The sequence below is a fragment of the Eptesicus fuscus genome, chromosome 14 (genome assembly GCF_027574615.1).
Source record: "Eptesicus fuscus isolate TK198812 chromosome 14, DD_ASM_mEF_20220401, whole genome shotgun sequence".
NCBI lineage: Eukaryota > Metazoa > Chordata > Mammalia > Chiroptera > Vespertilionidae > Eptesicus > Eptesicus fuscus.
In genome coordinates, this window is record NC_072486.1 from 60,225,456 (window position 1) to 60,237,822 (window position 12,367).

The 12,367-nt window shown below is 51.3% G+C and overlaps 1 protein-coding gene across 1 annotated transcript in view; it reads left to right on the plus strand.

The window, feature by feature from the left end:
* The window catches only part of PLXNA4 (plexin A4), a 345,488-nt gene that overhangs the window by 254,769 nt on the left and 78,352 nt on the right, over positions 1 to 12,367 (plus strand). Inside the window, exons 5-8 of the mRNA XM_054726089.1 lie at positions 2,909 to 3,032; positions 3,753 to 3,906; positions 5,157 to 5,256; positions 7,634 to 7,748. Coding sequence (XP_054582064.1) covers positions 2,909 to 3,032; positions 3,753 to 3,906; positions 5,157 to 5,256; positions 7,634 to 7,748 — 493 coding nt within the window. The remainder of the gene's footprint in view (positions 1 to 2,908; positions 3,033 to 3,752; positions 3,907 to 5,156; positions 5,257 to 7,633; positions 7,749 to 12,367) is intronic.

Here is a 12,367-nt window from a genome sequence, read left to right on the forward strand (position 1 = left end):
ACTTGGGGAGCCGCAAACCATGCCAGTAGAACTTGTCTTGAGGTTCCCCGACCAGGTTTCTTTGTACCTCTGAAAGAGAGATCTGGATCTCTATTTGGTCAGTCCAGGTGTTGCTTGGCCTGAAAGCAGCCTTATTTTCCCCTCTCTTCATAATTTAATCAAAGACATTTTTCAGACCTACTGATTGCTCTTAGAAATACGAACTTCAAAGTTGGGGAGTCAGTGAATAATTTAAGCCTGTACCAGCTCTCCTAGTCTGCCGCTAATGGGAGTAATAACACTGTTAATAGCGATGTCAGTGCAGACACCCTGGAAAAGTCCATAACATTAGCTTAATGGCTGGAGGTAATGAAGTCCTCCCTGAGAAGCTGGCCTGGTAAATTAACTTCCGAGACTTTTAGGCAGACGCCCTTGTTGCCATGGGTCCACCATAGCAGCCCGGGAGTACCATGGAGACAACCACACTCATGTCTGACCTTTCGCTCTTGGGATGGAAGTCCTGAAAGGTCCTGGAGAACCTACGAGTCCTGGTAATATGCCAAGTGCTGCTTCTTAGTGGCAGGCAAAACAGCGAGCAGCCTGGAGAAGAAGACTGAAGGGCAACTTTTAATTGCCCAAAGCACACGAAAGGAGCATCAGGCTGGCAGGGAAAGTGGGTTCAGTGTGCAGCAAGGGGTCTGTTCCTCAATTCTTAGTCTAGAATCTTCAGGGAGGTCAAGCATGGTGGTTAAGAGTGCAGACTCCACCCCTGGCCAGTTTTTTTCAGTGGTTAGAGCATCAGCCTACAGAGCAAAACGTCTCGGGTTTGATTCCGGTCAAGGGCAAGTACCTTGGTTGCAGACTCCTCCCTGGCCCGGGCCTTGGTTGGGGCTCATGCAGGAGGCAACCAATCAATGTATTTCTCTCACATAGATGTTTCTCTCTGTCTTTCCCTCTCTCTTCTACTTCCCCTAAAAATCAATGGAAAAACATCCTTTGGTGAGGATTAACAAAACAAACAAATAAACATAAAAAGAGTGCAGACCCCAGTTCATCTGGGTTCACATATGGGATCTCCAATTAGCTGGTGACCTTGGACTAGTGACTTACCATCCTCTCTGCAGGTTTTCCATCTGCAAGGTGGGGGTCTAACATGTTACCTACCTCACAGCATCATTAAGAGACTTAAGCGACAGGACTGAAAGCCCCTTATCATGGTGCCTAATAAGCATTCGGTGACTTCTAGCTGGGACTGTATTACTGAGAACTATGTTTTTCCTTCCACAGTACACATGCCATCTATTCTAAGCCATCCTTTTTGTCCCTTCTTTCTTTAGTCCACCCCATTCAGTGGCTTCTCCTTTGTTTGCTAAATTCACCTCAGATTCTCCACTGTTTGGCCTTTCTTCTTGCTGAGGCCAATGTGTCTTTCTCCCTGTCCGAGGATGGAGGAGAGCCCGCCCCCAAGCTTTCCTCTGTGCCTGAGAGTCACCCCAAGAGCAGCTCAGGTGTCCAGGTGCCTGTCTTTCCTCATCTTTTACCCCACACCTCACCTGTCTGCTTTTTGAAGCAGATGTTCTCTCCTCAGTTTCTCCTTCCCACATGGGTTCTATATCCCCGGATGTTTCATTTCCCACTAAACCCCTGGTCCAGTGCCCACCTGCCCTGAAATAGCCCCTGACATCCACCTCCCTCTGCAGAGTCTATTCTCTTTCACCGTGGAGACCAGTCACCAGGACTGCCGACCTGCCGTTCTCTCTGAGGACCCTCTTTCCCTCCCCCACAGGGTCAGTAGTCCAGAGTTTCCAAATCCTGACCACTCAGCGAAGCCGCACGTCCACAAGGCTGGCCTGGCTTGGATCAAATGCTGTTCCTAGAAGCTCGATGCAGCCCTTCAGGGAACTCCCACTGGGAGGCGGGATGGCCTGCCCCAGCAGAGAGCCTAAAGCACCTTCCCCATGTGACGAGCGCATTTGGGGGAGGGCCGTGACTGCTATGTGCATCATTCACAAGGTCCCATCAGTTAAGATTGAAAGATCCAGGTCACCCTGGATGGGGTCCACCTGTGACACAGCACACTTTGAATAGTCAGGACACTAAGCAACAGCATCAGACCTTCTGTGGCAGTTCCCCCCACCCACCCCCCACCCCCAACCTTGGAGCTGGGATTCCCATCCAAGGCAGCTGGGCTCCAGAGCACACTTTGAACTGGTGCCCTCTGCTCCTTTGATCCTCCCTCCTCCTCCCTCCCACCCGCATTTACCTCTGTCTGCTGGGCATGAGGAATCAGAGGATTCTACAAGAAGTCAGGCGCTGTTTCTCTCTTTGAGCAGCTTGCGCTTGGCAGGTGAGGGCTGCACTCAGCCCAATAATTGTCATATAATCTACGAAGTTCTAGATAGTAGGAAACTCCAAAGTGCTTTTAGCTTTGCCTGGTGTGGGGCGGGTGGGAGATTGCAGGTGCACAATAGTTGAACCATGTCTGGAAGGGTGGGTAGATGTTGGATGGGGGGAAATTGGGGACAGGGCTGCTCAGACAGACAAACTGACATACACAAAGACAGGGAGGTCTGAAAGAGTATATTATATAGTGGACAGACAAGTCTAGTTTGCCTAAAGAGTGGGGAGAGTGACAAGGCCAAGGATGATGGGGGAGGTGAATAGAGGGGACTTTGAGTGGGGAGGAGGTGAGGGGACTTTAGGATGACTCTCAAGTCTTTGCTTTTGGCAACTGGTTATGAGAATTTTCATCTTTTTCAAATTCGGGCATGATGGGGAGGACAGGCTGGAGGAAGGAAGCAAAAGGGTCCGTCCTGGGTACGATGAGTTTGGACACGCCCTGGGAGCCACTGGTCATGACTGGCCTCCATGTCAGCCCCTCCTCGGACCAGGCACCTTCTCCTGAGCCCCTCGTTGGTCTCCCCTACAGGTGCACCCGGAAGGAGCGCTGTGAGCGGTCCCGAGAGCCCCACAGGTTTGCCTCTGAGATGAAGCAGTGTGTCCGGCTGACCGTCCATCCCAGCAACATCTCTGTTTCTCAGTACAATGTCCTGGTAAGGACAGTAAGACCGGGACCCAGGGACGTGGGAAGAACCCTCTCCGCACCAAAAAGGACCACAGCCCAATGCCCTTCGCGAGGCCTGGGTCCAACCTGGCCAGCAGTGCGGTCTGAGAGCAGGACCGGAATGTTACAGATGGTGTCCCTGCGACTGGAAGAGGGGGCAGGCAGAGAAATACTGATATTGGGGAAGAGGCTCTATGCATAATGGGCAGAAAGACAAGGAAAACTGTGATTACAACAATGATCCAAAGGGGACCGAGAGGGAGGGTTTGGGGAACATTATCTTTGTCTGTAAGATGGGAAGGATGTGTGTGCAGAGGGAGACAGGGGTACGATGGCTCCGTGTTGGTGCACTGGGCACTTGGTGGTTGGCATTGTCATTTTTCTAAACTCTGGGATAATGGAAGAGGAGCTTGACCAGAGGTACCTCCATCTGTCCATCTTTCTTACCCCATGCAAATCCGGAAGCATCCGTTTCCTGGGGCCAAATCCGTTCACATGTAATGAAGCTTCTTTTACCCCGACTCTTAACCTCCCACCACTTTCTCTGTATGCTCTTGTAATAAATTGGGTCTCTTCTCTATATCAGTATTGCCTTACGTTTTTCTCTTTCTTTCTCTCTGGTCTCTCTTGCTCTCTCTCTTTCCTCCTTTATGCCACGCCCTTCTTTTCCCCATTTCACTCTCCTCTTCCTCTGCTGGGCTGTTCACAGCTGGTCCTGGAGACGTACAATGTCCCGGAGCTGTCAGCTGGTGTCAACTGCACGTTTGAGGACCTGTCAGAGATGGATGGGCTGGTGGTAGGCAATCAGATCCAGTGCTACTCCCCTGCGGCCAAGGAGGTGCCCCGGATAATCACAGAGAATGGTGAGCGGTCCCCGGAGGCAGGGCTAGGTGGCATGGCTTCCCCCTGCCTGGCTGAGAACTCAGGACAGATGTGGCAGGGGGCAGGAGGCGGGGGGCTGAGGGATCCTTCAACAAGGGAGGGTCAGAGGAAGGGGCGTGGGTTGGTGGATATGTTACAGGAAGAGAGAGATGAGATGCCATTCACTGCCCTTGGAATTGACTATTGAAACCAGGTGAGCATCCAAGAGTCAAGTTCATGCTCAGTGAGAGCAGCTGCAGAAGGTGTGTCAGGGCAGCAATCTGGTCAAGTTCAAGGTTGTACTGGAATGTGAGAGGGCTGTCCTGGAGGGGCAGTGGAGGAGGGGGTGGGAGGGTCATCTGGCTCCTTGCCCCCTGCCCACACTGCTGGGTCTCTGCACCCCCACCTTGCCCTATCTTGCCAGAGCTGCCTGTTCATGGCCAGCTGCACTGGGAGGGACGGGGTGGACAGAGGCCCAACGCTGGTGAGGGACAGACCCTGCTGGGCAGATTGATTCCACGTTGGCCCTCCCATTTGGGCTTGTCACATTTGTTCCAAGCTGATTGATTAATGAGGCTCTCGGGGAAGCACAGGACCAGGCTGGAAGTGGGGGCCTGGGGTCAGGGCTGTGAATTAAACATGGGCTCCAGCTCCTCCCTGGCGCCAGCTGAGGATCCCAGGGCCGCCCGCCTGAGTGGAGCCCTGAGCCCACCTGAGGAAGGGCATTGGGACAGCGTTTCTCTTCACAGAAATGCAACTGCGCGCGCGTGCGCGCGCGCGCACACACACACACACACACACACACACACGCACACACGAAAAGCCCTCGTGTGTTTTGTGGTAGCATTAGTGAAAGGCAACACTTTTCTCCTGGTTGCTAATCAATGTGTTTGTAACTCGTGAGTCTGGCATGGACCTCACGCATGTGAATGAATGCACATTCAAATACCTGTTAGAGAGAGAGAGAGAGTAAGAGAGAGAGAGAGAGAGAGTGTGTGTGTATTACGGAGCCGATGAGCAAATGCAGAGTGGGTGCCAGAGGTACAGTGTGGGGGGAGAAATAAACCAGAACCATCGTCTGCAGCTGCTCTTGGGGTTGTCCTATGCCTGGAACTGATGAGTCAGAACAGTTAGAGCAGGGAGCACCCCTCAGGTCCAGCAGGCTCCCCTTTCCCAGGGTGTATAACTGTCAGTGTGACCCCGACACAGGGCCTTGCCCTCCCCCTGACCTTGTGCCGGCTCTGCCCCGCAGGGGACCACCATGTCGTCCAGTTGCAGCTCAAGTCAAAGGAGACAGGCATGACCTTTGCCAGCACCAGCTTTGTCTTCTACAACTGCAGCGTCCACAATTCGTAAGTGCCCCAGCCTCACTCAGCTCCCTGTTCCTGGGGTCAAGGTTCATCCAGAAATAGAAGAACCCACCACCGTTCCCAAGGAGCTCCTATCTAGGGACCCTGCAAGGAGGCCTCCTTCACCCCCAGAAGCTGACAGGCCCCTCCTCTGGTACCCACGGGGTTCATGGAAAGAGAGTAGAATGAGCAGAGTGAGACCCTGCTGGGCGGAGAGCTCCTAATCCCTCTCCCATACATCCTCTCCGGCAAAAATCTGTCTCACCTGATGCCCTTCCCCCATCTGTTGAGGAAGGGGCACATCTCACCTGAAGCCTGGTGAGAGGAGGGGTCTGATTAGGGAGGAAGCCCTGTGTCTGGGAGGGCGGGTAGTCCAGTGAGTCACTTCCTGCTCAGCTCTGCACAGGGACCTCGGGCTGGGTCAGGACTGAGGCTGGGGGCTCTGCCCTGGGGGTCCTGTTTGGTACAGCTTCCCTTCCCAAGGGCAGGTGGGGGGCAGAGGCTCCAGCTTGGAGTCAGACCAGCTGGAAACGTAGCCACTCTGTGCCCTAGTGTCCTCTGGAATGGGGAAGTAGTAGTTCTCCTTCCGGGGATGTCATTCAAATGTCGAACCGACAACATGACAAGGGCACTGTCCCTGCAGAACAGTCGCTAGTGGGACAGTGCTGGTTGCTGCCCTGCCCCTCGGCCTGCCTGGCCCACAGAACAGCTGCCATGGCTGGAAAAACTGGGACCAGGAGAGCAGTTAGAACCCTGTCTGGCCCATTCTTTGGGCACGCTCAGATTTTTGTTGTTTATTATTACTTCCTTTCTAAGTTGATGGAGTTGGAAAAGGTACAAGTCATTTTTTTTTTCACCATAGAAACCTTTCTCCAACCAAAATTAGGTGTGGAAACCCAATAAACATAACACTTATAAGTAGGAGCTGCTGTGGTTGAGCATTGAGGGGGCCTGCAGCCCTCTGGTTAGGAAGTCCACATGTCTGTTTCCTCACACGGTCCCAAAGAAGCTCTGTGGAACCCCTGGGGTTCCATTGAGCCCAGTTTGAAAACCCTGCTTGTTTTAAAATGCTGTTCTATTTTCCTCTCCATATAGGACAAGCTACTTCACATAACCAAAGACATTTGGGGGACAGGTGGAATTTTAGGGTTTAGCCATCTGATTACGGCAGCCTTTGAATCTGAGCTTGGCTCTCTTTGGGGCCCCAAGTACTAGTAAGAGGCAGCCAGTCCTTCCAGCCAAAAACAAGTGTTTCAACACTGGATTCTTTGTCTGCCTCTTGCCACAGGATTTCTCATGGCTTTATCACTCGGTGGCCTAATCTCTCACTCCCCTTTTGCCCCTCTAAGAAAGCAGAGCAGTAGATAAATCATGTGTGAATTTCCATGCCATCCACAACAGTGTAAGCGTGTGCTATGTGCAAGGCAATGTGTTGCTCTTTAGACAGGTAATCAAAAATTAGTAAGACCCAGGCATGGTGGCCAAGTGGTAAGGCGTCGGTCTCGTAAAAATTAGTAAGACCCAAAGACTCGATCCCTGCCCTCCAGCAGTCACGCCTAGTGGATTAGTGGATGGACTGGACAGTGAATAAGCAAAATATAACGCAAGGGCAGGACTGCCCGGAGACATAAACAAAGGGCTTGGTGGAGTAAGGGTCCAGTCTGACCATTGGTCAAAACAAGAGGAGGGATGGCCAAATGGAGGAAGGGAAAATGGTATTCCAGGTAGAAGGAGGCACAGAGAGAGCCTGGCATGGCCGAAGCACCCGACACAGGTGGGGCCATGGACCTGGACACCAGGGAGGCAAGGCGTTTGGGGTTTACCCTTTGGAAGAGGGAATCATGTTGGGGGTTTTAAGCAGGAAGGAACTTCTATAAAGTTGCCTTTGTTTCCTGGGGGTGATGTGTAGAGGTGGAGTTTCCGTCCCACTGAGGACAGCCTCAGAACCTTCTTCTGCCAGGGGGGTCCATGTGGGTGCTAGTCAGCCGAGAGCCTGGAGCCAATTTGAACTAAAATTCAATTTCTTCGTTCGCTCTAAATTTCATGGGCTGTCTGGACAAGCCCCTCTCCTCCAGGCCTTATTGTTCCCCAATTCAGCAAAAGCGGGTGCCATCCTATAGAAATGGAAGGTGGTTGTTGAGGCCCTTGGGGACCAGGGTTGTCAACTACATGAGTGAGAGGGAGGAAGCCAGAGATTCTTGGCTGGCTGAGGACTTGAAGAGAAACGGGGTGGGTTTGGATAAGGTTTGTTCTTCCTCAGTGTGTGAGGGTGGGTTCTCTTACTACTAAAAAAATGTTTTCCTCGACCCTAGAGTTTAGGACCTCTATTTTGGGTTCACCCAGGTTCTCTGATTTGTACCTCTTCCTCTTCTGTGCCCAGGTGCCTGTCTTGCGTGGAGAGCCCATTCCGCTGCCACTGGTGTAAATACCGACACGTCTGCACCCACGACCCCAAGACTTGCTCCTTCCAGGAAGGCCGAGTGAAGCTGCCTGAGGTAGGGCCCGGAAGCCAGAGTGGAGGGTGCTGCTTGCTGTGAGCAGGGGACACACAGGCAGGCCTTTCCTTAAGAAGAGAAAACAAAGGCAAAACCTGCAGGATCACCCGCTTGTCCCCAACCCCTATTCTTAAGGGACCACGTTATGAAAGCAGTAACAAGCAAAGCTCTGCGCTGGGATCCGGGGGCTCGGGGTCAGTCCTGGAGGTTCAGTTCCGGACAAAGGTGCATTCAGGTCGCTCCATCCAGGTGAGTTCTAGAACAAGTCCAGAGAGATGAGTATGTGTGTGTCCTGGAAATAATTGTAAGCACACAACAAAATTGTGCACAGATTCCTCAGAGCACTGCACAGAGCAGAACTAAGATAAAAAAAAAAAAATTTAATAAAATGAAGAGAGGTAGAGAATGAAAGGATGGTCTCCTTACCAGAGCAGTGGTTCTCAAATTGTGTTCCCCGGACCAGCGGCATCAGCATCACCTGTGAAGCTGTTAGAAATACCAAGTCTCCCAGCCACCTGGGTGAGAACGTCCAGGTGGGGCAGGGTACTCTGTGCTTCCGCGACACAGGCCAGTTTGGGAATCACAAGACGGAGTTGGGCTCCATGGCTAAGATGCCGTGTCTCTTTCCCCTCCTAATCCTTATTCTTATCCTTGAAAACTATTCATCACTGCAATAGAAATACTCTGTGCCTCTATTGCTACCTTTCTTAGAATGTAAGGGTGTGAGCAAGGACCTCAAAGATAACGGGTATAAAAACACTTTGCAAAAGTCTGCTATTGTTCAAACGGATGGTGCTTGTGTGACTCCCGCCACTGGGCCGGTGGTTCTGAACAGAGAGGTTGCTTTAGAATGCTGTGATTTAGAATACGCAACAGAAGAAGGGGTTGTGGGAGCCCCCAGACATAAGCCCTCCCACCCCCCACCATACAATGGGGTTTGTCTGTGGCTGGCCATGGTTGCTCTGGATTCCTAATCCAGAAAAGAGACCCAGACAAAGGTTGTCCCTTTATAGAGTAAAGGAGGAAAGAGGTTATATCTTGGCTTTAAGTAGGGTGTGAATCTAATGTTTGTGTCCATTTTCTGCTCTTCTTTAACTAAGACTAAATGGACAGATATGGGTTAACAGCCAACGTGCCCATCCTTGGCATAAAGACCCTGATAAAAAGCTGGGTTGTGTCCTTGATCCTGGGCCTTTATCTCAGTGCGTGGGGTCAGGAGCAAAGGGTTGGGTCACCCACCAGGACCAGGCGCTGCGAGCCTAGGAAGCAACCTCTTATTTGGGTCAGAAACCTGCAAGTTGGATGGGAGCGGAGACACGGGTTTTCCGCCTCTCTCCACTTCCAGAAGGGTGTACATGGCAGAGGCTTCCCCTGGAGAGGCCCAGGAAGAAAATGAAAGCAGAGGCATTTGAGCTATCTGGTGGATTTCAAAGGCCCCTAATCACTTAATTACTCTGAAGCAGGTTTTCAAATCTCTGCTTTTTCTTTCTCATTTGCTGCTCCCGTCCCAAGTTTCTTTCTTTTAAATATATAAAAGGAACTTGCATCTGCTGCTCAGAAAGAGGAAAGAAGAATTGGAGAGAATAAAACAGAGCCCACCATGTTTCCCAGGGCAATGCAAGGATCCCTACAAAAGAACGAGTCTTCAAGGACCCAGCTTGCCAGGCAGGCACACCGCCCCATATGTACTTGAGACTGGCAAAGGCTGCTGGGGATTCAGAGCGCTTCAGAGGTCTTGGCGCCAGGACGCCCAGAAGAGGGAGAGGCCTGCGGTACATGGCCATGGAGGGGTGTGGAGATGGACTGGCCTACCAGGTCGACCTTCAGCTCTTCCCAGTTCACACGAGCCGTTTCTGGTGAGCCTGGCAGGCCCCTGCAGCGAGAGGCTCCAGCACACTTGGAATGGCCATGCCTCCCTTACCCATTATTGAATGACATTGACTTTGGCTCCTCTTTTTATTGGATATTTATTCTCAGAGAAGGAAACTTTAAGGCTGTGCTTCTGGTCCAGGCTTGCAGGCTACCTTCTATCCAGCTCAATACTAGGACCATTTTGAACATAACATAGAGGAGAAGCCCGCGTTGACCACCTCATGATGGTCATTGGAGCAGCATCTTCCTAGAGAATGCACCAAACGGAAAGAAGTTAATAAGTATCTGTAGACTGTCGACTGGTCTAGCCATTTTGGGTCAGTGGAAGGAGGTTATTGTCCTCAAGCTTAAAAGAAAGCCCCTGACTACTAATGGAAATATGGTGAATTTTTTTTTTTTTTATGTTGCAGTTTTGTTTTCCACATTTTTGTTTCTGGGAAGAAATCATAGCCAGAATAAGGGTTAACAAAGAAAATCACACATTTGAAAGGTGATTCTGTGGAAGCGCCTGATACAGTGTCCCTTCTCTGCAGCCGGGGGGAGAGCTTGTTCACAGCATGGCCCTCTGAGCCCTTGCTGGGCAACACCATTCATCCTTCATTACCCAGCTCCCGAGCATGTCCCACATGCAAGGCATTGTGGGAGACGTAGAGGTTTATAAGAGATCTGCAAATCTGTATTTAGACAAAGAGCCCTGGTCACAGGATCTGTAACAGTAGATGGAAATTAGCTGGAAAGCATCTAGGAGAAATCCATGCCCACAAAGTGGTCTTATTGGGTGAGCATTCCAGTGCAGACTTAGGTCTCCCAGTGCTACCAACAGGGACTCACTCAGCCTCAGGCCTGCAGCTCGCGGGGCATCCAGGTGCAGACTCTTCTCCTGGATGAAAGTGAGACCCAAGTCCAGTGGTTCCTGTGGAAGTGCCTGGGTGTTCATTTCCTTTTAACTTTGGAGTGTGGGGATCCAGACAGGGTCCTTTTGTTGGCCATCGGGGATGCTGCCAGGTGCCTTTTCATCTACCCAGCCCCATCCTGAACTCCCAGAAGGCTTTCTTCTGTGCATCGTCCAGTTCCAACACTGGCTTTGTTGACTATCACCAGGGATGTTGAATTACCTTTATTATTTCCTGAACAAAGAGTGCATTCAGGTGAAGTTATGGGTCTGGAACAGACAATTGGTCAATCATTGTTGTTATTATATTAATGGCATGTATTCTAGCATAATTACAATGATTAGAAGTAGAATGACCAGTAACATATGTCCTTTGTAGTAACTGTATTCCAGTTAAAAGGAATGATTGTGTTTCAACTAATGATGGCATTGTGATAACCACCCTGGGTCTTTAGATCAGCCGCCAGATCCTGGGCACCAAAGAGAGGAGGCAGAGGGAGGCGAGGGAGAACTGAGGTGGATGAGAGGGTCTTCCTGCTCTCAGTCCTGGTCCCCAGTATCCGCTGAAACTCCTTGCTGCCCTTGGAATGGCCTTTCACCGGGCAGCCTTGACCAGACCCTGCCCTCCCCCTCTACCTAATGGGAGGAGTCACTGGTCCCCAAGTGGCTTTGACTTTCCCAGGCCCCTCCACCTGCTAACCTGAACACCCCATCAGGCCCACACACTTAATAGCAGTGATCTATAGGAAGCAAAGGTGAGCATTCACGGGAAAAGCAAACTCATTGACAAATGTGTCCTCAGTGGACTCGTTTACTCTTATTTCTCACCTAAACTGAAAAGCAGAGTGAGCTGCAGCTGGATGGTCTTTGCCAGGAAGGCAGAGCACATCTGGCCCAGGGGGCCGCGGGCTCAGAGGAGATTCCCGTAGCCCCTCTCATCTTGAAGTTCAAGCAGAGTTTACTCCAGAGAACAGTTGTACGATCAGAAGAGGCTAAATGAATTCTATTTGATTTCCAAAGCTGTGCTTGAAAGGCTCTCCCATCCTCCCTGACCACCCCGCTGCCCCTGAGAGGAGATCCGTACCCCGAACGGATATCATAAAATCTGCTATCCCAGGGGCCGGTCCCCTCTGGGACTGAAGAGCTGGCAAGGAGAGGACGGTGCCAACCCCTGGGCTGCTGCTCGCTCCTGGTGCTGAGATGAGCCCCATGCACTCAGGGTGGCCAAAGGCACTCACCTCCCCGCAGGACTAAGGGACCCATTCCTGGGACCCAACCCAAAGGAACAAAACCCCTTGGCCATGCCCTTCACCCTCTTTTGAGAAAAACAGCCAAACCCAGCTAAAGAACTTGCTTCCAGTCTGTGCGCAGCCCCCACTCCAGGTATTCCATTACTGGGTTGCCATTTCTCCAGACAATTGCACTTTCCATCAATCTCGTCTGCCCCTCCCCCGTTAAGGTTATGGGTATTTCCTTTCTGTATTATTACTTTGCTTTCTCCATAAACCGGCCCATCGTAGATCATGCTAATGGCATTATGAACTAGGGGAATAGCAAGAAAATATATGGTGCGTTACATTTTTGTATTGGGCATCACGGGTCTGAGAAGGTGAGTGTAAATTTTGGGGGTTGGCTGGGGCTAGAGCTGGCTTGTCTTTGGAATTGATGGGGGTTGAGGTGACATGGAAGGGAAAGGTGACCTACAAATCGCTTATTCCTTAGCTGCCCCTAGAGGCTGCCCCAGCCCAGCTCTCCCCGCCCCCCAAAGCACCACAGTCCCCCAATCCTGCTGTAACAACAACTAGGAGATTAGAGCCCCTATCTTGTAACCACACTGGGGGCTGTAAATCCATAG